The sequence below is a fragment of the Dermacentor variabilis genome, chromosome 8, assembly GCF_050947875.1.
Source record: "Dermacentor variabilis isolate Ectoservices chromosome 8, ASM5094787v1, whole genome shotgun sequence".
Lineage (NCBI taxonomy): Eukaryota > Metazoa > Arthropoda > Arachnida > Ixodida > Ixodidae > Dermacentor > Dermacentor variabilis.
The window spans coordinates 25,571,928-25,596,456 of record NC_134575.1 but is presented as its reverse complement, the minus strand read 5'-3'; the positions used below and the strand labels follow the sequence as shown (position 1 = coordinate 25,596,456).

At 46.2% G+C, this 24,529-nt stretch overlaps 1 protein-coding gene across 3 annotated transcripts in view; it reads right to left on the bottom strand.

The window, feature by feature from the left end:
- Positions 1-20,609: 20,609 nt before the first annotated feature.
- The window catches only part of LOC142589857 (tether containing UBX domain for GLUT4), a 56,335-nt gene continuing 52,415 nt past the window's right edge, over positions 20,610-24,529 (bottom strand). For 2 of the 3 annotated variants that reach the window (XM_075701488.1, XM_075701489.1), the window contains one exon: positions 20,610-20,857. In XM_075701488.1, coding sequence (XP_075557603.1) covers positions 20,847-20,857 — 11 coding nt within the window. In that variant the 3' untranslated portion in view covers positions 20,610-20,846. Of the gene's footprint in view, positions 20,858-24,037; positions 24,176-24,529 lie in introns of all 3 variants that reach the window. The other variant, XR_012829983.1, reaches the window with a different exon arrangement.

Sequence of the window (24,529 nt, the reverse complement as noted above, 5' to 3'; positions counted from 1 at the left end):
CTCCATGTCAATCAATGGACGGAATGCCCAGCACTGCACTTCATCAACTTCATGGTAAGTTCTCAGGCAGTTTCTAGCAGCGCTGGCTAAGTTATCGATACGATGAAGTTGTTCAGTATTCGTAAAAATATTATCAATAGATTTCGTTAAACTATTGCCACGAAAACTTGTTATAATCAGAGGGCGTTACGAAAACTCTTCTTCGAAATCTCTTAACTATGTAGAAGATGCTGCAATTATTCGTTTTCGTCACGATTGCCTTTACCAAACAGGCAGGCATATGACTACATGGAAGTACCAATTATAAGACTTGCAGAACAATTTTTAACCCACAATACAGTCCATGGAACCCTAATGCAAGACCTAAAAACCGGCATCCGAGAAGCTCATTGCCAGTTCCGGACATGGAACAATCTCACGCTGCTATACAATTGCTGCAGCATAATACATTCTCGTCGATTTCAACTACACGACTTGTTCAACTACATGAACTGCCTTACGCGCGGTCACGTCTTTGGCATACGCCCATCACCAAAGTCATTGTTTTTGATTTGACTATTCAACTATTTCCACTTAGTTCAGTGATATTTCTTATGAATATTGCTGTTCACCTTTGCGTCAGGGATTCGATGACAGATAGCGAATGGCGTTTAGGTGTCTTCACATTCCAGTGCACGAATTAGTGCTATCAGAGGTCACGTTAGACAGCTTTGCTTGCTAGAAGAATCGGAAGACACCTTTCATTGAAAAAACGTGCGCGCTTCGTTATTTGTTACCAGAATCGTAAAGGTCCTTTGTTTGCACAGAAGCGGTGCCTTACGAACACACAGTCATTGTCACGTAGAGATATGGTTGGCTGTTTTTTTTCTTCACGAGTGACCCAGCTCCTGAGGTGACCGCCCCTGGCGCTCGGCAAAACACCTCAGGCCTTCTTAAGAACCCTCCTTAGGTGTATCTGTCCCGTGAAACTGCGTTGGCTGCAAAATGTGCACCCACAAAAAAAAAATGAGTAGGTGGGTAAATCATTCTATAACTCATGTTTACGCAACAAAGGTGTAAGTGTGCAAGTATTATTCCGCTTTTGCACCTCTTTTATACCTCTAAAGATGTAAATTATTTTCCCGTCTAAGACGCAAATGCTTAAGAACGAACGCAGTGCCACGGCAAAGATTACTCTTCCTTATGCGCAAATTGAGTAATCTTGCCGCCATATCGGAGTAAAATAATTCCAAAATTCGGAGAAGTGGTAGAATACACGCTCCAAAGAAGTGTACACCATTTGGGACGGTGTATCTTCTCCCGAAACATTGACTGCTGCCTCTTGCGCCTCCTTTCTTGAAAGCTCCGCGCGCGCGACTTTTGTGTGAAGAGTTCCTTGTCACGTGATAACGCGCGTGGCCGTTTGTGGCCGGAAAGTCCCCAGACATGCTGCTTTAACGCGTAACAGGCCCGCTATCTCTGTTATTAAACGTGGGCGGCAGATAGCAAGTCGGAGGAGACTTCACAAATTTTTACAGGCGTTAAGACGTACTTCAGAGAAATTACAACGTGATAATAGTGCGTAATAGATGAAATTATGGCTTGGTCTCAGCTGACCACATCCTGTTTGCAATGTGTCGAGTTCTTGCTCACGTGGTCAGACCGACCAATCAAGACGTTTACATCGCTCGGTGAGCCAGCAGAGACGCGTCCCTGTAGCAGGGCAAACCGTGGCTGGTGCCTAAGGCCAACGCCCCAATTACGTCGCAATGCTATGCAGCAACTGGTCCAGAGGGATGTAGCCGTCCTGTCTCCAGATGCTGATCATATTGAGTGTTCTTTTACTCCCCAAGCTTGATTCTGATTATAATGAGTATGCTTTTACTCCCCAAGCTTACAGGGGTTATCAAGAGTGCCAGTTTTGACGGTTTGGTTGCTATCGAAAGGGCTGCAACAAACCACGCCTCCCCCCCTTCCGGATAAATCCTTCCAGCAATGGAGGGGAATTACTTTCAAGTTTCACCTATATTCGGATAAATACGGCAGCTTCGAAACTATAGCACACACCGCTTCAAAAACAACCCGTGACTATATATCGCGCAATGCATAGTTTTGATAACGCTTTATTTCTCATCGTATCGATTCGCGCAAAAAAAAAGATGAGATAATCTGCTATTCGCGGTGTCCGGATGTGCGTGATGAAGCCGAGCCATTTCACGTTGCAGCACAGTCCAGCATCACTGCCGTGCCCAGCACAACCACCAGCTCCTCGTAGGAGCCAACGGGAGCGACGTCCACCTAATCGGCTGACTAATCAATAATTGGCAACTCCACCAAGCAGGCTGCATGGACAGACCAGCAGGTGCTTGTAAATATTTGTTTTGCGCAAACGCTCCCCATTGTAAGGACCATGGTTTTTTTTCCTGTGGGCACAGTGTTCTAGCGTAGCGTTACTGTTCTGCCATTACTGACTTCTCGCTATTTACTACCTTAACTTTGGCAATACTGGGACGGCACCCAGACGCAGTAAGGGTAAAAGCCGACTAATCGAGGCTGGTACATGCAAACAAATATGCAGCCTTAGAACAGAGAGGTGATGATGACATGAATCTAATGAGTGAAACCGTAGCTAGGTTGGATTCAGAGGCAGCAATTGAAGTGGGAGGCAAGGTACCGGTGCCTTGCCTCCCAGCTTGCCTACTGGTTGCCTTGGCCAAGGCAACCAGTAGGCAAGCTGTCCCAAGTAACAGAGGACCTAAGAAAAAAGCGACAAATGAATGAAAGTGTCTAACCCAAGAGATCAGATAGAATTCGCGAAGCTGTCAAAACTGATCAACAAGGAGAAAATAAGAGATATTCGATGTTATAACGCAAAAAAAATAAAGCTGAGGAAGCAGGAAAAAATGACACAGCATGAAATGAGTAACAAAACTTGGCCTAGGACAAGCCAGGATTTATGCACTGAAAGCTAAGCAGGGTAAAACCATCAGCAATTTCGAAGATATTGTAAAAACAGCGGGAGAATTCAATACTGACCTGTCGGCTAGGTAACATGCCTGCAATATATCTTCGACGTGCAGGTGCCAGCAACTACTAACTACCCCTATAGGTGACCCTGCGAATTTTCCACGTTCGTCACACGACACAATGTTCCATACGTGTCCCCGCATTTTGAATGGGCCTCCCGTTGCCGCCCGCTCTCTGATCAATGAAGGTCACAGCAGCTATCGCACTTCGACTTAAGCGTTTGCTCGGCTTTGGTGGCGCTCCACGGTGTTCTTTAGCAACAATCCTTCTCAAGAACCCTCCTTAGGTGTATCTGTCCCGTGAAACTGCGTTGGCTGCAAAATGTGCACCCATAAGAAAAATGAATAGGCGGGTAAATCATTCCACAACTCACGTTTACGCAACAAAGGTGTAAGTGTACAAGTATTATTCCGCTTTTGCACCTCTTTTATACCTCTAAAGATGTAAATTATTTTCCCGTCTTAGACGCAAGTGTTTTAAGAACGAACCCAGTGCCACGGCAAAGATTACTCTTCCTTATGCGCAAATTGAGTAATCTTGCCGCCATATCGGAGTAAAATAATTCATAAATTCCGAGAAGTGGTAGAATAGACGCTCCAAAGATGTGTACACCATTTGGGACGGTGTATCTTCTCCCGAAACATTGACTGCTGCCTCTTGCGCCTCCTTTCTTGAAAGCTCCGCGCGCGCGACTTTTGTGTGAAGAGTTCCGTGTCACGTGATGACGCGCGTGGCCGTTTGTGGCCGGAATGTCCCCCGACATGCTGCTTTAACGCGTAACAGTCCCGCTATCTCTGTTATTAAACGTGGGCGGCAGATAGCAAGTCGGAGGAGACTTCACAAATTAGAGCGCAGCTCTTTGGCGTCCGTTACTGGGTTTCGCGTCGTCGTCGGCGTTGTCGTCGGCCTCGTAACCAGCTCCGCCCCCCTTTCATCCCCCCAGCGCTAGCAGCGACCGACTGATACCGCTGGATGCCGCTGTCGCCGCTAGAGAGTCAAGATAACGTGACTGCATAGAACACCGTCGCCACCATGCAGAAAGAGGAGGAAAGGGTACCCCCCCCCCTGTTGTGTGGCGGATAGGGTGCTCTTCAGTTGAATCAGTCAGTCGCTGCTATCTCTTCCCTCCTCCCTTTATCGTGTTGTCCGCTTGCTGCGCGCGCTTCTGCCCCCATCGTTTGCCGCTGGGTGTACACGCCGCCCCCCTCCCCCCTCTTCCTGCGAGTCTCCGGTTGTCAAAGCGCCGGCTCAAACTTAATTCTTTTCTTCGCTCCTCCTCCAATGCAACCCCTGTGCGGTGACAATCAGAGAGCCAGATCGGTGGCGGCGGATCTGTATATATATGTGCACCGCCCGAGCCGAAATTGCCGCTGCCGTTCGCCCTGTGCGGTGGCAATCAGAGAGCCAGATCGGTGGCGGCTTGACATAAAGACAAACAGCAATTTCCTAACACTTATGCGGGAGAACATCCCGTTCCTCTCGCTCGTAACGCGTCCCACGGCTGTGACAACCTCGCGAGGCACTTGTATAGATGTCGTCTTTGAGAATCAAGCATTGGTGTACCAAGTCGAACATATATCAGTCTATTTCTCCGACCACAAAGCTTCCTTCATGACTGTCAAGAACTGTTAGTGGAGTCTTTGTTAAAGGAATACGTGTGAAAAATAAAAAAAAAATTCTGTGATAGCGCATACATGTGTTGCTCGATTTCTTTGCCTCAATCTATCGAAAAGGTGAAACAGCTTATTTGCTGCGCTCAAATTTCGCATTAGGAAGTAGCGTAATCGTCGGTAATTTTTTTTACAGGCGTTAAGACGTACTTCAGAGAAATTACAACGTGATAATAGTCCGTAATAGATGAAATTATGGCTTGGTCTCAGCTGACCACATCCTGTTTGCAATGTGTCGAGTTCTTGCTCACGTGGTCAGACCGACCAATCAGCTAGGATACAGAGAGATCCTGAGACGTTTACATCGCTCGGTGAGCCAGCAGAGACGCGCCCCTGTAGCAGGGCAAACCGTGGCTGGTGCATAAGGACAACGCCCCAATTACGTCGCAATGCTATGCAGCAACTGGTCCAGAGGGATGTAGCCGTCCTGTCTCCAGATGCTGATCATATTGAGTGTTCTTTTACTCCCCAAGCTTGATTCTGATTATAATGAGTATGCTTTTACTCCCCAAGCTTACAGGGGTTATCAACAGTGCCAGTTTTGACGGTTTGGTTGCTATCGAAAGAGCTGCAACAAACCACGCCTCCCCCCTTCCGGATAGATCCTTCCAGCAATGGAGGGGAATTACTTTCAAGTTTCACCTATATTCGAATAAATACGGCAGCTTCGAAACTATAGCACACACCGCTTCAAAAACAACCCGTGACTATATATCGCGCAATGCATAGTTTTGATAACGCTTTATTTCTCATCGTATCGATTCGCGAAAAAAAAAAGATAATCTGCTATTCGCGGTGTCCGGATGTGCGTGATGAAGCCGAGCCATTTCACGTTGCAGCACAGTCCAGCATCACTGCCGTGCCCTGCACAACCACCAGCTCCTCGTAGGAGCCAACGGGAGCGACGTCCTCCTAATCGGCTGGCTTATCAATAATTGGCAACTCCACCAAGCAGGCTGCATGGACAGACCAGCAGGTGCTTGTAAATATTTGTTTTGCGCAAACGCTCCCCATTGTAAGGACCATGGTTTTTTTCCTGTGGGCACAGTGTTCTAGCGTAGCGTTACTGTTCTGCCATTACTGACTTCTCGCTATTTACTACCTTAACTTTGGCAATACTGGGACGGCACCCAGACGCAGTAAGGGTAAAAGCCGACTAATCGAGGCTGGTACTTGCAAAGAAATATGCAGCCTTAGAACAAAGAGGTGATGATGACATGAATCTAATGAGTGAAACCGTAGCTAGGTTGGATTCAGAGGCAGCAATTGAAGTGGGAGGCAAGGTACCGGTGCCTTGCCTCCCAGCTTGCCTACTGGTTGCCTTGGCCAAGGCAACCAGTAGGCAAGCTGTCCCAAGTAACAGAGGACCTAAGAAAAAAGCGACAAATGGATGAAAGTGTCCAACCCAAGAGATCAGATAGAATTCGCGAAGCTGTCAAAACTGATCAACAAGGAGAAAATGAGAGATATTCGATGTTATAACGCAAAAAAAAAAGAAAGCTGAGGAAGCAGGAAAAAATGACACAGCATGAAATGAGTAACAAAACTTGGCCTAGGACAAGCCAGGATGTATGCACTGAAAGCTAAGCAGGGTAAAACCATCAGCAATTTCGAAGATATTGTAAAAACAGCGGGAGAATTCAATACTGACCTGTCGGCTAGGTAACATGCCTGCAATATATATTCGACGTGCAGGTGCCAGCAACTACTAACTACCCCTATAGGTGACCCTGCGAATTTTCCACGTTCGTCATAACGACACAATGTTCCATTCGTGTCCCCGCATTTTTAAATGGGCCTCCCGTTGCCGCCCGCTCTCTGATCAATGAAGGGCACAGCAGCTATCGCACTTCGACTTAAACGTTTGCTCGGCTTTGGTGGCGCTCCACGGTGTTCTTTAGCAACAATCCTTCTTAAGAACCCTCCTTAGGTGTATCTGTCCCGTGAAACTGCGTTGGCTGCAAAATGTGCACCCATAAGAAAAATGAATAGGCGGGTAAATCATTCCACAACTCACGTTTACGCAACAAAGGTGTAAGTGTACAAGTATTATTCCGCTTTTGCACCTCTTTTATACCTCTAAAGATGTAAATTATTTTCCCGTCTTAGACGTAAGTGTTTAAGAACGAACCCAGTGCCACGGCAAAGATTACTCTTCCTTATGCGCAAATTGAGTAATCTTGCCGCCATATCGGAGTAAAATAATTCCAAAATTCTGAGAAGTGGTAGAATACACGCTCCAAAGAAGTGTACACCATTTGGGACGGTGTATCTTCTCCCGAAACATTGACTGCTGCCTCTTGCGCCTCCTTTCTTGAAAGCTCCGCGCGCGCGACTTTTGTGGGAAGAGTTCCGTGTCACGTGATAACGCGCGTGGCCGTTTGTGGCCGGAATGTCCCCCGACATGCTGCTTTAACGCGTAACAGGCCCGCTATCTCTGTTATTAACGCGATAGCGTTAAGGAGCTCGTGTCGCAGAAAAGCCGGTGTCGTCTGCGTCGGTGTCGGTGTCGGCGTCGGCGTCCGCGGCGTTGGCCGTGAGCGATAAATCACGGCAGGCACTTCATAAATAAAAAGCAACTTCCAAGATGGGCTGGGTGGGAATGGAACCAGGGTCTCCGGAGTGTGAGACGGAGACGTTACCACTGAGCCACGAGTTCGATGCTTCAAAGCGGTACAAAAGCGCCTCTAGTGAACGCGCTGTTTCTAAGGCTCAGGCGTGCGTTGCTTGCTCAGGCGCACATTTCGTTGTCGCGCCGAACGCTGCGTTGCTCGACGCTCACCGCGTCCGATGCGGGGCGCGTAGTCGCTGCGCCGTAGCCCATTGTCGTACACCCCTTGGCGAGTGGCCGGGAAGGCTGTCGCGTTCCACTCTTGAAGGCGAAGCTTAAGCGTCCTCCAATTTTTAAACGTGGGCGGCAGATAGCAAGTCGGAGGAGACTTCACAAATTTTTACAGGCGTTAAGACGTACTTCAGAGAAATTACAACGTGATAATAGTCCGTAATAGATGAAATTATGGCTTGGTCTCAGCTGACCACATCCTGTTTGCAATGTGTCGAGTTCTTGCTCACGTGGTCAGACCGACCAATCAAGACGTTTACATCGCTCGGTGAGCCAGCAGAGACGCGTCCCTGTAGCAGGGCAAACCGTGGCTGGTGCATAAGGACAACGCCCCAATTACGTCGCAATGCTATGCAGCAACTGGTCCAGAGGGATGTAGCCGTCCTGTCTCCAGATGCTGATCATATTGAGTGTTCTTTTACTCCCCAAGCTTGATTCTGATTATAATGAGTATGCTTTTACTCCCCAAGCTTACAGGGCCTATCAACAGTGCCAGTTTTGATGGTTTGGTTGCTATCGAAAGAGCTGCAACAAACCACCCCTCCCCCCCTTCCGGATAAATCCTTCCAGCAATGGAGGGGAATTACTTTCAAGTTTCACCTATATTCGAATAAATACGGCAGCTTCGAAACTATAGCACACACCGCTTCAAAAACAACCCGTGACTATATATCGCGCAATGCATAGTTTTGATAACGCTTTATTTCTCATCGTATCGATTCGCGAAAAAAAAAAAAGATAATCTGCTATTCGCGGTGTCCGGATGTGCGTGATGAAGCCGAGCCATTTCACGTTGCAGCACAGTCCAGCATCACTGCCGTGCCCTGTACAACCACCAGCTCCTCGTAGGAGCCAACGGGAGCGGCGGCCGCCGAATCGCCTGACTTATCAATAATTGGCAACTCCACCAAGCAGGCTGCATGGACAGACCAGCAGGTGCTTGTAAATATTTGTTTTGCGCAAACGCTCCCCATTGTAGGGACCATTGTTTTTTCCTGTGGGCACAGTGTTCTAGCGTAGCGTTACTGTTCTGCCATTACTGACTTCTCGGTATTTGCTACCTTAACTTTGGCAATACTGGGACGGCACCCAGACGCAGTAAGGGTAAAAGCCGACTAATCGAGGCTGGTACTTGCAAACAAATATGCAGCCTTAGAACAAAGAGGTGATGATGACATGAAGCTAATGAGTGAAACCGTAACTAGGTTGGATTCAGAGGCAGCAATTGAAGTGGGAGGCAGGGTACCGGTGCCTTGCCTCCCAGCTTGCCTACTGGTTGCCTTGGCCAAGCATTGGAGCATTGTGTCTCGTACGACACAATGCTCCATTCGCATCCCCGCATTTTTGAGTGGGCCTCCCGTTGCTGACCGCTCTCTGCTCACTGAAGTGCACGGCAGCTATCACACTTCGACTTATGCGTTTGCTCGGCTTTGGTGGCGCTCCACGGTGTTCTTTAGCAACAATCCTGCAACAAGCATCTCTCGTTACCAGCCAGAATACACTGGAGGGGAGTCGTGTTACTCTATGTAGCAGCACTTCGTCATAGAAACTGCTCGGGAATGCTGCGCAGGCTGACCTGAAATTCCGTCCTATTATCGGTTTGACCATCTCGTCTGTACTCATTTGCTAGCTTGGCGGGGGTATACGCCCTCTTATCGACTCAAAATGGCGACATGGAGAAAGTCGACATCGTGGTGCAATATTGGACAATAATGACCCACCCGGTCTAGAAACTGTTTGTGCCCTCACCATTCCACACACACCCTCTCTACGGCGTTATTCGTATGACTTGCGTCGGGAAGTCAAGCCCCTTGAGTTCATCTCGAGAGTTGGCGGGCTATCCATGCAGTGCGGCATACTGCGGCATCCACGGGCGCCCGCAAGAGCCTGGTCACGTGATCCGCAAGAGGGTGATCACGGCCGCACGATGCACAGTCGACGCACAGCTGTGCCAGAAGACCCGTGACCAGCAGCGGCCCGTATAGTCGACGGTAAGAACTGACCGCCATGTAGCAGCCCTTAAACGGTAAACTGCGACTACTCGGTTAAGCTTGCGATAGTTGGATTACGCGTCTGCCAATAACAAAACGGTCGCTCTTATTTTGAAATGAAGCTGCAAGAGGTAGAAGAAAAGGTGTAAACACCGAATGGTAGGTTGATAGACACGTCTTCGGCGATTGCGCACCAAGACGCCCGTTCGTCATGGACTTTGGCACCGGCTATTCGAGACTACCGAGTTTGCCGACGAAGGGCTACAGGTTGTTGTTCAAGGTTGTTAATCCTTGAAAGTTTTGTAAACTCTCTGCAACAACAGGACCCAAATACGATCGCCAGGGTGACATCACACTGATGTACGACAGTGTTACGTACTGTGCCTGACTGTATCGACGTCATTTGTACGTCACACTCGCTGACTTATCACTTGTTCGTCAGCGCGACATCACACTCAATACAAGCGGCGAGCTTTCGGCGGAGAAATCACATGTGCTTTCATTTTCATTTTCCATTTTCATTCTCCAAAATTGCTGAAATCATTTTACTTCAGTAGGTCACAGGAGCTCATCGAATATTCACTACGTTCATAACTATGATAGCTCATTTTCACCTTTTAAGTTATTGAATTGTATTGACTTTATTGGGTGTTTATTCTTTAAATCAGTAGGTCACACGAGCTAATATGTACTACCTGTTTTCTTTAGTACAGTCTTTTAAACATCACTAGTATAAGAAAGCTGACCCATGTTCGCCTTTTAAGGTGAATTACTAGGAAAGGCGAAAATTATGAAAACCTTCAGATAGTCAAACAAAAAATTCCCTTTTTCACTTTAGTGCGCATCTTGCAATTGCAGCATACAATTTCACAAGCCGGACAACATAGTCAAGTTCTGTCTTGGAATTAAGCAAGTAAAGTTGTCGTGTACTGGAGTAGAGGTAGGCCGTTGGGACTTAGCCCATTTTACGAATGGATAGTTCTGAGGGGATTCTAGACTTAACGAAATCTGTCTCGGGAGAATGCATTGTACCATGTTGCCAGAATACCGTCGTCTGGTGCGTTCGTCGTCGTCCTACTTTACCACACCGAGTTTAAAGGTTCTCCCATCTCTGCTAAACAGTCCTGGCCAGACAGTATAAGCAGTCCCTTGACACTGCTAAGACAGTACCTGTTGGAAAAGTGCCTGTTTGGGGAACCATCGCCGCATAGCGCTTTACATCCTCTCGGTTTGCAAAACGCGATTATTTTCGGGTCTCCTTCGATGAAGCCAGGTTCCTAGAGTAGGAAACCTGGCCAAACACCAAAATGTTGTGCCGTGCAGAAAAAAAAAAACAATTGTCGCATAATTAAACCAGGGGCGTCACAGCGGTGCAGCTACCAGGTCTCCAGAGTCACTCTTGTAAAAACACTTGGCGGCACACTGGATCATTTGAGCTTGCCAGGTACATAGTTTCTCCCTACACCTCAAGGGAAATCTGGCGCCACAGTCTACGGAAGTTTCCTAAGGGGCGCTGTGCCGTCATGGGAATGGCGGTATATGTGTCTGCAAGGCCTGTGATGGCTGGTGTTGTAAGAGACTGTCTAAAACGCAGATATGGCTACACGAATAACGCGTTCTTAAAGTCTTCATATAATGTTTCCATTCACGCAAATTGCATCTTTACTCCCCTACATTGCATTACCAAGCGAAGAAAAGCAAGAACAGACGACAAACTGTTCTCCAACTTTAGCGGCCCGCTGATACATTTTAGGTATCATATAATTGTACACGCAAGAACAAGTTAGTTAAACGAAATGTGTTTCTGTGCAATAATAAAGCTAAAACAGCTTTTTACGTTACCGGCGTTGAGGATTCGGCTACTAAGTTAAAAAAAACTGAAACTTTTCACTTCAGCTTCTAATAATCAAAGCAATTATTTCGAAATTAACAACACAGTTTTCAAAGAACGTTTTATCTGTGTAAACTTTATCCAATTAATCGCCAAGTTTGACACAAACTTTTATATGTAACATCCAGTTGTTGTGCGCGGATTTCTAATTTGTGAACTTTTTTTTTCTCGCGCAATCATGCGTGAAAATGTTTGTGTACTTCACTGCACAGCACGACGCCACTCAGCTGTCATGCCTTTGGGATTGGCGTCGCATTTCGAGGAAATGTAAGAAGTACCGGTGGAAAAAAATACAAAATACGACCACAGATTTGACTTTTGCGCGATGACCTGTGTCGATATCGTGTCTTAATGAGAAATGTTCAATAATTAGTCACTTGTGGTGCGAATTCGCACTTCGTTGCTGCGCACGGTTTAGAAATTATTCGAATAAGCCAGTGTGTTTGTATTTAGGCGAACCGAAAATTCAAGGCGTCCAAAGATTTTATATCTTCTCTTTTTGCAGATTACTAATAACGCGATTAGGGCGTGTAGGGGAAGTTAATGTATCGTGGTGCCTATTAGCGCATGCCTTTCGAGCGTTTACGACCTTTGTGTATACGCTGCGAATGAAGCAGATGTTGCGGATACTTGGCACACAAACGTAGTAACATCTTCCACCCTTGCAGGAACAGGCGCTGTGCGGTTTTCGATGTCGGGAGTCACCGCATCACACTCCACACACATTACGGGTAAGGCAGCAAGCCGCGCAGTCATTCTGTCTTCGCTAATATAGACTTCCAATTGTAGAAAGTCCTCCTCGCTAATGTAGATACCTAATTATAGAAAGTTGATCCAGCCAAAAGTTATACATAGTTGGCAGTAGTATTTCAGAAGAGCGGTTTTTTTTCTTATGACGTTCCCCTCCGGTGTGTCACGCTGCAAACTAAGACAGCGAAACCAACTAGCCCGGCATTCTGCTGTTCCGAAGTTCTCGGCCAGATCGTGGCGCCGACGACGTCAGTGTGACGTATCGTGGTTCTAGGGACATCTGCACCCGTTTAAGCGTCTCTCGTGCACTGGACAGATCCCCAGATCCCTCCAGCTCGCATCTCACTTGTGTACGAATCTAGTTCACTTGTGCAGCGCGATTTTAGTAGCGCGGCACTTTTTTTTTTTTTTTCACGTTTCGAGTCTTTCTGGCCTAATTAAAAAAAAAAAGAAATACTTCTGCTAAACACATACTGAGGAACAAAAAGCTGTATCGGGAATTTTCCAGGATGCGCTACTATTTTCGCATGGACACTTTAGTTCCGAATATAACATTTCAAATATTGGTAAATTAACATTATACCTAATTTTGTAATTAGGCAAATACAAAAAATAATTGTCTTCCTCCGATGCGAAGGCGATTGCCATTATACCTTCGTTCTGTCCAGATGCGTGTTATGCTTGCATATTTTTAAATTTTGGCACAATTTAAGCGGGACACGTGGTGCAAGCTTGGTGCTTTAGGTTAGGCCGAACAAGATCGAACAAAAGAAATTCGCGTTTTCATCCTCTTGCGACTTGCGAAAGTTTGAAACGCGCTTGTCCGAGTGGTCAATCGACCGATTCAATCGCAATATTCGGAAAAAGAAAAGAAACGGGCTGACATCGCAGCAAGGCCACGTATGGTCATGTCGCATGCTTGTGCCCATGCGCTATACAGGAGTTCCCAACTATCATGCACCAAGATTTTAAAATAAGCAGATGCTGCGTATCTGGACAGAACCAAGGTAATGTTATTTGCCGTCACTTGGAGATACTCGGATTGTCATTTAGTATACCGCCTAATTTCGCATATCGCGCGGCCGATTACGTATAATTACGTTACATAAGCTCGCGGCGGAGGAAGGGGAGGTGAAGGAATGCAAGGAGGCAGAGCCTCGCGGAGGAGGGTAGGTGAAGGCGCGCTGGGTTCGCCTCCTCTGGCAGTTGCTACGGCGTGTGTGTGTGGCGTTATGGATCTATCGGGCTCAACTGGAGACCGAGAGGCCGAGCGCCTAGCGACAAGGACGGAGCAGCAATGCAAACGGTGTCAGGAGGAGCGAGTCCGGCCATGGGTTACCATGGTGACCATGGGAACGCGGGTTACGCGTAAGCGTATGGAAACAGCACCCATACGCTTGCGCGTAGCACACGTTCACGAAGTGAAAGATCCCTAGTGTTTCTTCGTGAACTTTGGTGCTGTAAACACGAGCTCGCAAGTATTCTTGGGTCCCAGTTGCCACGGCGCGGACCATAGAGTTAGTTTGACGCAGACAAAAGTGTATGCGCTTGTCTAACATATAGAGCAGCATCAAACAAGGCCCCTTGCATAGTCGTCTATACGAGTCGGATATATACCAGGCGTTTTCCGTGCGGCATTGGGGGCTGTTATATCTAGGCCCCTGCAGTTCTTGCACAGATAGGCTACGTAGCTAGGCTGACATTAGCGGCAAGAAAAATTTCAGCGATTGTTTCGCTAATCGACTGAAATTGGCTAATTACCTTTCTGTTTAACTGTAGGGCGCAACTAATTTCGACGTCGAAGCGGAGGGTAGTGAAATCACGTCTGCTAAGCGTAACTCCCCAGACTTTCACATCCGTCCCTATGATCTGCAGAAGAGTGGCTCCACGTTTTGTATTTCGTAGCACATCTTAAGCGGGACCTGAACCACTGAACGGAGTAGAGAAAGGCATTTGAAGTGCAAATAGGCCACTTCAGAAATACTTTGCAGCAAAAAGTATTTTAGTGCGTTCAACAGAAGCGGAGCTATTAGCAATCAAAGACGGCCTCCGCTGTGCTCCCCTTCCTTCTTCGATGCCTTTCACCGCGAAAGCTACGGCGCAGTGGGGCATGTACACAGCGCTCCACCTTCTAAACGTCACCGTGGCGAGCAGTCCAAATTTCATTTTGGGTGTTAACATTGACGCCACGACTTCCGCCTTTGATGCCTGCGACGCGCTAAATATAAGCCAAACCATAGAACCATAGCCTCCTACATCTTTATATAGGAGGCTATGGTCAAACGCAGTTGTCCTCAGCGAGCCGTAGCGCGTTCAGCCAGTGGACTCGTGGCGGCACCCGGCGGCGGCCGCGGTATCTACGCCATGTAGCCGACCGCAGCTTGCTGTCAGCTATCGGCCAATAGCAGCCGTCTTAAGGGAATGACGTAAGAGTGCGTCCGATGACGAAATAGTGCGTCTACACAAGAGTGAGGACAGGGCCCTCTTTTGAATATAGAGCGTTTGAGAGAAAGGCGACTTCGCGATCCACTTGCGAGCTCCACGCACCGCGAACGACAGCAAAACTTGGCCGAGATCTTGACCGAGGTGTTCACAGCAGCGTATGCTACCCGCGGACTGTTATTTCACCAAGCCCGAGGGGTGTTTCAGGACCCCTTTAACGTCGCACAGCTCGAGAGTGGTGCTAGCCTTTCAATTTCTGCTATGCGCGCGTGACTTTAGGTTAGGTTAGTTAATTTACACCATTAAGGGCCTAAAGGGTGCAAGTTGGTCTATACTCGCACCCGCAAAGGTGTAAGAGTAACTCAGTGAGAAAACACAGAAAATGCCCTTAAAGGGGTAAATCGGTTTACACTACCTGCCCCTGGGCTTCAACTTCGCAATTACGATTATCATTTAAACTTGCTGCAGATTTCGGCCTAGCCACATGACCTACCAGCGGAAATTTTGACTTAAATATGGCAGTTTTTTTTTCTGAAGTGTTCTGCATAAAAAGACATCTGCAAGCATTGCGCATTATGCACTCGTAATTTGATTTTTGCAGGGAAACGTGCAGTATGCCTTCAATAACATGAAGACGTGGATGACATTGCATATTGTGTGCCTTCTAACCTGGAAATCGGATTCGGAGTGTCTCAGAGCTCTATGGAACTTTGTGCGTGATGACTTCAGGAATGCGAACCGTTTGTAGCCATTCAGAAGCTGCACTGGTGTCCAGCTATCATTCTCCTGAGGCACAGGACGGAAGTGCGGGCGACCTGCCTATCAATGCCTTTGCAAAATAAATGTGCGGGAGATTTCTAAGAAAATTCGCTGTGTGCACTGAATCACCGAAAAATATGATTTTTCAATAAAGTGAGACGGTGAATACTGCCGGTAGCAGTATTCACAATCTCAGGGCCTGGAAAGATCTTTCCAGTAAACACCGGCCTTGGGATATCTCGATGTCGCTGTGTCCACATCCTTTTCTTTCTTTTTATTGTCCCTGCCCATTGTAGCTAATTGGATGTGCGTCCGGTTGACCTACCAGCCTTTCAATTCTTGTCCTCCTCCTGCCCTAATTCTCATTCCTTCCAATGTACGCAGGTTGAAACAAAGAATCGAGAATATGTCGCTGTTAAAAGGAATACAATAAAGTGCACTTACTACTTTCCAGCAATACTTCGCATTCTTAAACCGCTTCGGTAAAAAGTGCCCAGTTTGTCGGCACTCAGTCAACATTGAACCGACATAGACATTACGCTGCAAAGGAAAGTACAAGTAAAACTATAACTGAAGGCGTTTCTGGGAATTTTTGTGGACATCGGATGCTTTAAGATTCCGTATGCAATTGCCTTTGCGCCAGCGAAGCGGCATGCTGCGGCGTTAACAGTATTTACAATTTTCATTATTTGTACGCATTTAGGAATCTAATTTTGGTGCATTAATGTACACAAGTGTTAAATGCATCTCAGGAGAGCGGGAGTGTCAAGAAATGCACTCTTCTTCAAACATGCATGTTCCGGCAATGCCGTGATCAACTGAACGTCCGCCGTGGTTGTTGCAGAGATGTGCCACCTACAGGCCATAAGTGTATGCATAAACTTTGTTTATTCCCAACCTTTATGTCTGTATATGCGTTTGCGCAAAGTAATGTGCTATGTGAATGTGGCCACTTAAGTGTAGGCTTTCGCCGTTCAAGGTGCCGCGTGCAAACACCCCACATAGAAAGCTGCAAAGACGGATTGTTTGCGAAACGTTGCGAAGTGAAAGGCGAGGTATGCTTCGCTTTAAAAAGAGCCACCGTGTTGAAGGGTTAGGCAGTTTGTACAGACTCGTACGTCGGATGCCTTCACATGTCTGAGTGCTTGTTAAGCTTGAGTGCTTGTTAAGCTTTATTTAAAAGTTCCATATGTGCAGCCTTGCTAAGGGAAAGCCTAAGGCTCAATGTCGCAGGTTCAAACTAAGTGGGTAAGGTGAGCTTGCTGGGCTGTTTATGCATGCTTCACGTTGCAGCTAGGCTATGGCTACGTTGACGCTAGTAAAGCACTGCACACTGAACCATCTGAATTCTACGGCCCAGACTAAACATGACCAATCGCACTGCGACGACCGCCAAAGAACTAAAGACTATGTGCTTTTTTTTCCCCACTCTGCCGTCACCCAAGACTGTGCGCACATCTGGACGCGACGGTAGGGAGAACTACGCAAGTTATCCACGGTGGTGAAGTGGACCCAAGCTGTCTAAGCGCTCAGAGTCTGCTGGCAAATACAACATAATATTAAAGAACTGCTACCAGCTGGACACGTAAGACTGACAATGACGTGTGCAAGAAGGTTTGTGGTTGTGTGTAGATGTTTTTGAGAGCGTCTAAACTCCTGGTGCCACCAGGTAAAAAGCACCCTCAAATGGCAACAGGAGTGTTCGATATAAAAATGGCATCCACTGTCTTCTAGAAGAATGACCGTGTATTCTCCGAAGAATCTCTAGTTCATAATGCTCCCTTTACAGAGCACGCTTTATTCAAAGCACAAAGGGAGCATGTTCTCTAATGACAGTACAAAGGTGCCCGTCTTTTGTGTCGTTCTCTGTGGCTGTATGTGTACTATTAAGCAATTTACAATAGGCAGCGAGGCACTGGAAGTCGTAAGGGAATACATCTACTTAGGGCAGGTAGTGACGGCGGATCCGGATCATGAGACGGAAATCAGAAGAATAAGAATGGGCTGGAGTGCGTTTGGCAGGCATTCCCAAATCATGAACAGCAGGTTGCCGTTATCCCTCAAGAGAAAAGTATATAATAGCTGTGTCTTACCAGTACTCACCTACGGGGCAGAAACCTGGAGGCTTACGAAAAGGGTTCTACTCAAATTGAGGACGACACAACAAGCTATGGAAAGAAGAATGATAGGTGTAACGTTAAGGGATAAGAAAAGAGCAGATTGGGTGAGGGAACAAACGCGAGTTAATGACATCTTAGTTGAAATCAAGAAAAAGAAATGGGCATGGGCAGGACATGTAATGAGGAGGGAAGATAACCGATGGTCATTAAGGGTTACGGACTGGATCCCAAGGGAAGGGAAGCGTAGCAGGGGGCGGCAGAAAGTCAGGTGGGCGGATGAGATTAAGAAGTTTGCAGGGACGGCATGGCCACAATTAGTACATGACCGGGGTTGTTGGAGAAGTATGGGAGAGGCCTTTGCCCTGCAGTGGGCGTAACCAGGCTGATGATGATGATGATAATTAATAAGTGAATACTTTTTCAACGTTTCACTTCAACGGAGGAAGCAAGCCATCTCTCTCTCTTCAGGCACTGTCCAGGCGCCTACGCCTGCAGTAGCGTCAGATGGTGAGTGCACGCATGCACACGACGGCGAAATGCTGGAGAGTTCAAACGGCAGGAGTAGATGCCGTTCTGTTCTAGACGAGGTGCCACCTCGTCTTTGTGTTGATGGCCCACCTTGGTCGGCCATTCTGAGCAACAACGAACAGAAACTTAGGGCATGAAACAAGTAGCGAGTGAAGCCGTGGTGACCATCGTAGATGCGGCGTCTTGGACTTCACTTAATTGGGATGCACACTGCAGACAGATGGCGCACGCTACAGCTTCTAGAAGGAATATCGCAATGTTACAGAAAGCGTCCATGAAGTTTGCTGTTTAAATCAGCCTGTCCTGCGATGGTGATTTAATCTTTCAGTAACTAGGTGGGATAATGAAATTAATAAATTGGCAGGCGCTAGCAGGAATCGGTTGGCGCAGGGCAAGGGGTAATTGGAGACCGCAGGGAGAGGCCTTCGTCCTGCAGTGGACATAAAATAGTGTGTGTGTGTGTGTGTGTAAGTTAACACACCGACAGTAGTTTCGGGAAGACAGAAGATGCTGTTTCTGCATGGTCGTACATGCTAATAAAGGATATTACTATACTGTAGTAAGGAAAACTGGCAGCACTATATACGAAGTGTCTATCAACTGCAAGGATCCCAGAAATCTGGAAGAATGCACACATTATACTAATCCACAAAAAGGGAGACGTTAAAGAATTGAAAATTATAGGCCCATTAGCTTACTCCCAGTATTGTATAAAATTTTCACCAAAATAATCTCCAATAGAATAAGGGCAACACTGGACTTAAGTCAACCGAGGGAACAGGCTGGCTTCAGGAAGGGATACTCTACAATGGATCACATCCATGTCATTAATCAGGTTATCGAGAAATCCGCTGAGTACAACAAGCATCTCTATATGGCTTTCACAGCTTATGAAATGGCATTTGATTGAGTAGAGATACCAGCAGTCTTAGAGGCATTACGTAATCAAGGAGTCAGACCGCTTACGTAAATACCTTGGAAAATATCTACAGAGATTCCACAGCTGCCTTAATTCTACACAAGTAGGAAGATACCTATAAAGAAAGGGGTCAGACAGGAAGACACAATCTCTCCAATGCTGTTAACTGCGTGCTTGGAAGAAGTATTCAAGCTATTAAACTGAGAAGGCCTAGGAGTTAGGATCGACGGCGAATATCTCGGCAACCTTCAGTTTGCCGACGACATTCTTCTATTCAGCAACACTGCAGACGAGTTACAACAAATGATGGAGGACTTTAACAGAGAGAGTGTAACAGTAGAGTTGAAGATTAGTATGCAGAAGACAAAGATAATGATGTATAGATTGGCAAGGGAACAAGAGTTCAGGATTGCCAGTCAGCCTCTAGAGTCTCTGAAGGAGTATGTTTAGTAAATTCATAGAAGAATACAAGTGGGTTGGATCGCAGATGGCATTGTCAACTCCTGACTGGAAGCTTACCATTATCATTGAAAAGGAAGGTGTACAATCAGTGCATTTTACCAGTGCTGACATATGGGACAGAGACTTAAAGATTGAGAAAGAAACTTGAGAACAAGTTAAGGACCGTGCAAAGAGCGATGGAACGAAGATTGCTAGGCATAACGTTAAGAGACAGAAAGAGAGCGGTTTGGACAAGAGAGCAAATGGGTATAGCCGACATTCTAATTGACATTAAAAGAAAAGAATGGAACTGGGCAGGTCATGTAATGTGCAGGTTAGATAACCGTTGGACCGTTAGGGTTACAGAATGGGTACCAAGAGAAGGGAAACGCAGTCAAGGACAGCAGAAGACTAGGTGGAGCAATGAGATTAGGAAATTTGCTGGCGCTAGTTGAAATCGGTTGGCGCAGGACAGGGGTAATTGGCAATCTCAAGGAGAGGCCTTCATCCTGCAATGGACATAAAATAGGCTGGTGATGAAGATGAATAAGGAAGAAGAAACGGATGTACTTGAAGCTGAAACCAGTCAAAACTTTTATTAGATATTACTGAAGTTTCCTCTGCGGTTTCGATCCCAACAACTATTCATAGGTTCTGAGAAGCAGAAAGTACCTTAGCAGTCATAAGGTATCTTTTACTTGAGGGACTGATAACTATCAAGATTTCTGTATGCGAAACGATTATGCATTAACAACATGGTGCTAATTAAACCACGCTGGCAAGAAGAATGCATATCAATAAATTGTGTGCATTTGATTGTGAGTCAACATAAACAAACTTGTTTAAAGCCCTTTTCGTGCACGGTGCTGTTCTGGTCGTGCTGTCAGAGTAACCTACTTTTCAACAATCCAAAATACACAATCCTAAATGGTAAAAGGTCAGACAAAGGCCATGATGACATACTGATAGCAATGTATTCAATGTGGCAAATGCTTAATTTAGCATTTGACCACCAGCCTTTTTTAGAGTTCGTGTAAATTTACGCCAGGTTTCTTTTTCTATGCACATATAGTTTAGCACAAGTGTATCAATTTTCATAAGTAGGGTCATATGCAGTTCATATGCAGTAGGGTCATGTGCACTTGATGTGGACAGCACAGAGCTAACCCTGCTGTATGTACTTTCACGTGAGACATTATGAGGAATGTCTTGGCAACAAGACCGAAAAATACATGTGCAGGCTTTCCCTCGGTGTGGAGACGGAACCACTAGGTATCATCGACTTTTTATTTTTTTTTAGCTTCTTCAATCATTGTTTGGTGCACTTCACAACATCACTTTAGCATGCGTAACTGCTAAAGTGCCATTCTGCGCTGAAAACTTGAAGCACACACACAATTGTACAAAAACATGCGATAAAGTAAACTTTGTTTCAGCAGGACCCTTTCTTCATTATCAAGATGCATCGCTTGACAAAACTGGAATTTCTATTTCTTCCCTGAAACGAGAATAAAGAAATACATGGATGTTATGTACTACCCAGAAATATGTCAAGTGAACAAAAAGCGAAAGGTATGCAGTGCTGACTCAAGTCACAAAACCAACTTACAAAGTGCCTTTTTTTTTTTCTTTAACTTCTTCGAGCCCTTTGCTGGACATCTGGTGCAGACATCTAACAAAAAATCTTATTTTACAGTGTGTCATACCCTAACACATTGGTGACTATTCCTTTTGCTTGCTCCGTAAAAATGTGAAAAACCACACATTTATGAAACAAGCACTCAATAGTGCATTTGACAAGACAAGTGGGCTAACATTATTAGACATCTGTTGAGCTTTCTGTTCCCACATTAGCCACAGAAGTATAAAAAAACTCGGAAGCATTAGTACTGTAAGAACCGGCATATAATACGAACCCGCATATAGTATGAGGTGACATTTTTAGGACGCGAAATGGAAAAAAAGTGGTTTTATCTATGTATAATACAAGTTAGGAAAACTCGAGGAAAACATTTATTTAAATTGAACGCCGCAACGCCGCACTTCAATCACTGTCTTCTTCAGCTGCGCTCTCTTCGGATAGTTCTTTGTCGGACATATCTTCCCAGAGGTACTCATTCTCTGTGCCATCGAGCGTGTTCGAGATGCCGCACTACTTGAATGCGCGGCGCACAAGGTCCTCTGGTATGCTGGCCCATACGTCCACAATTCACTTGCATAGCACGGCTGGCGAAGCCTGCTTCAGCCACCCGGTCGGCGTCACTGCAGGCTCGCCTGAGCGCATCCAATCTGCATAACAGCGCTTGACTGCGACCTTGAACGGCTTGTTCACGCAAACATCTAAAGGCTGCAGCTGAGACGTCATTCCACCCGGGATAATGACAAGTTCAGTGCTGGATTCACGCAATAGCCTCTTCAGTGAGTCGGCCAAATGGCAACAAAATGCGTTCAGCACGAGGATGGACGGGAACAACAACAGTGCGCTGGGCTGCCTACACCAGACAGACTTTATCCAATCGAGCAAAAGATTCTCGTTCATCCAGCCTTTCTCATAGCATCTCAAGACCACAATTTTCGGCAGTTCCTCATCTTTAGGCACTCTCTTGCGCTTGAAGACAACATAGGGCAGAAGATTGCGTCCTTCTGCCGCGCACGACAACATGACGATAACTCGAATTTTCTCGTTGCCAGCGGGCCGGACATAAACTTGTTTAGAGCCCTTTTCATGCACAGTGAGGGGCGATGGCATGTCCAGATAAGCTAGCGTTTGGTCAGCATTGCCGATTTGCCCTAGATGGAAGTTCATGGACTTGCGCAGCGAAATAATGTGGCGCTGGAAAGCCGCAAGCAGCTCTTCGAACGATTCGGGCAGCTTTTGCGAGATCGAAGTTCGGCGGCGTAAGGAAAAACCAGCATGGCACATGTAGCGATCAAACCAGTGCTTGCTCGCTTTGAAGGCGGAGCTCGGTAGCCCTTTTTCTTTTGCAAGCTCCTTAGCTTTTGCCTTCTTCATAACCTCCACGTTCACAGCTAGATGCACGGCTCGCTGTTGGCGTACGAACTCCGTCAGGGCAAGTTCGATTTCCGGGAATGTCCCACTCTTCGGGCCGCGAAAGCTTTTTCGCGTTCCGCTGCACACGAAAAAGGCTTCCTTCTGCCGATGCCATCCATGAATGATTCCCTCGTTGATGCCAAACTGCTTCCCGGCCGGTCGCGAAGCGTGGTTTGCACGTGTGCCGTCAAGGTGCGCACTCAACAATAAAGAAATCAAGCTGTAGCCACGCAGCAATAAGGAAGCCAAAACTTCTAGCCCAAATTTCTGACTGAAATTTTCGTTCGGATCCGCATATAGTAAGAGTAAAAAATTTGGGATGCTAATAATAGGAAAAAAACTCATATTATATGCGGGTATTTACGATATTTGCCCATAATGGAACAGCACACAAAGACAGATGACAAAAGAGCATGGGAAGCACTTGTCCTCATGCTTAAATAGCTGTCTACATGCACATAGACACGGATACAAAAAAGGGGTGAAAATAAGCATGACAAGTAGCAGACGAAAATAAACAACAAAGAATGACGAAGACAAGCGCTTCCTCTTTTTCATCAGCCATGTCCACATGCACTGTTTGACTAGTTGCACTGCTAGATTTGTTTTCTTCACAGCGAACAAGAGAGCGGTAAATGGGAGAAAGGCTCCCCAGGCAGGCAATCAGTCAACTCTGTCCATCAGGTATCAGCCTCCTGCATCATGTTCCTGCTCTTCAGATACCAAGAAGCTTGCAATAAAAATTGAAATTGCCTACAAACTCCAAAGAAGTAAGGGAGTCTCATCTTTATAGGAACACTTGAAGGCAGCAACATTTCATTTTCCTTGTCTCCTCTTACTTGACACCATCACCTAATGTATTCCCTTACACTTCAACAAACTGGTGACACCAAACAGTGGCAGTCAATTAGCATCACCATGTTCAAAAACTAGTTATTGGTGCACTAACCAGTAGTACAGTGGAACCCGGTTACAATGAATCGCAATACGCACTGCAATGAGTTCTGATATAGCAAAACTAGCACAAAACAAATTATAGCAAATTCTTGTTACAAGTTTGCTGTACATGGGTTAATCCCCACGCACAAAAGAACAACAACCAAATAGAGTCAACGAGCGATTATTTGGATGCCAATAAGATCGGATACGCTCATCGTAATTGCCACTTACCACGCACAAAAGCAAATCCATTTATTTTAAGAAATTAAGCTACTCACAGAAAAGGAGATAATTTTTACTTGCACTTTTGACTTAGCTGGATCAATGAGCCCAGCATTCTCAATACAAGATGCGGTTTGGTCTAACACAAGCCTGTTAAAGAAGGGACACCAAAGGCAAATATTAAGTCCAGCTCAAGTGATAGATTAGTGCTTGAGAATCTCTAAGACATCAATATTATCACGAACAAAGCCTTAATAATTGAGAAATTGAGGTAAATGCAGGACATGATTAGAGACTCCTCCTGGGACATTCAAGTACTTGCCTGATGATGAAAGCACTCCTCAGCTACATTTTGTCACTAGTATTCAACCACTCGTTGCGAAAAACATCCTTGTATGGTATTATAAGATGAAATAAAATGTCACTTGCCTAGTTATATTTCATATTTTAGAAAAAACAACTCACTGAAAGTACCCTTGACACTGACGCGTACGATCGAAGGTTGCATTTCCGCTCGACTCTGCGCCGCTCACTCACGTTTCAGTGGCTTCGTTATCGCATAGTGCTGCGCTGGTTGCCGCTGGCTCGTGAAACTTGCACAAACTGCAAGTAGCCGAGAATTCAACTTCCATGTGATGTCACAGCATGCTCCAATTATCTACGCCACTTGACCAAAAAGCAACTGCAGGGGCAAATCAACCACTCTGTCTTGGCTCGGTACCGCCGTCTGTCATGCACTATTTTACTCACTGATGGCAGCAAAGCGTGGCGATGGCATATGCAACGTTACCACTCCCCCAGTTGGGTGGTGGGAGATTTGAATTTCAAAAAAGGTATTCGGACCCTCCAGATGCAATTTTTCTTGTAAATGAAGTTCTTTTTCTTGGCACGAGAAAAACTTTGCGTGGTTTCTGGAATGGTATTTAAACAGTCCACGTCGACTTAGTATTTACCTTT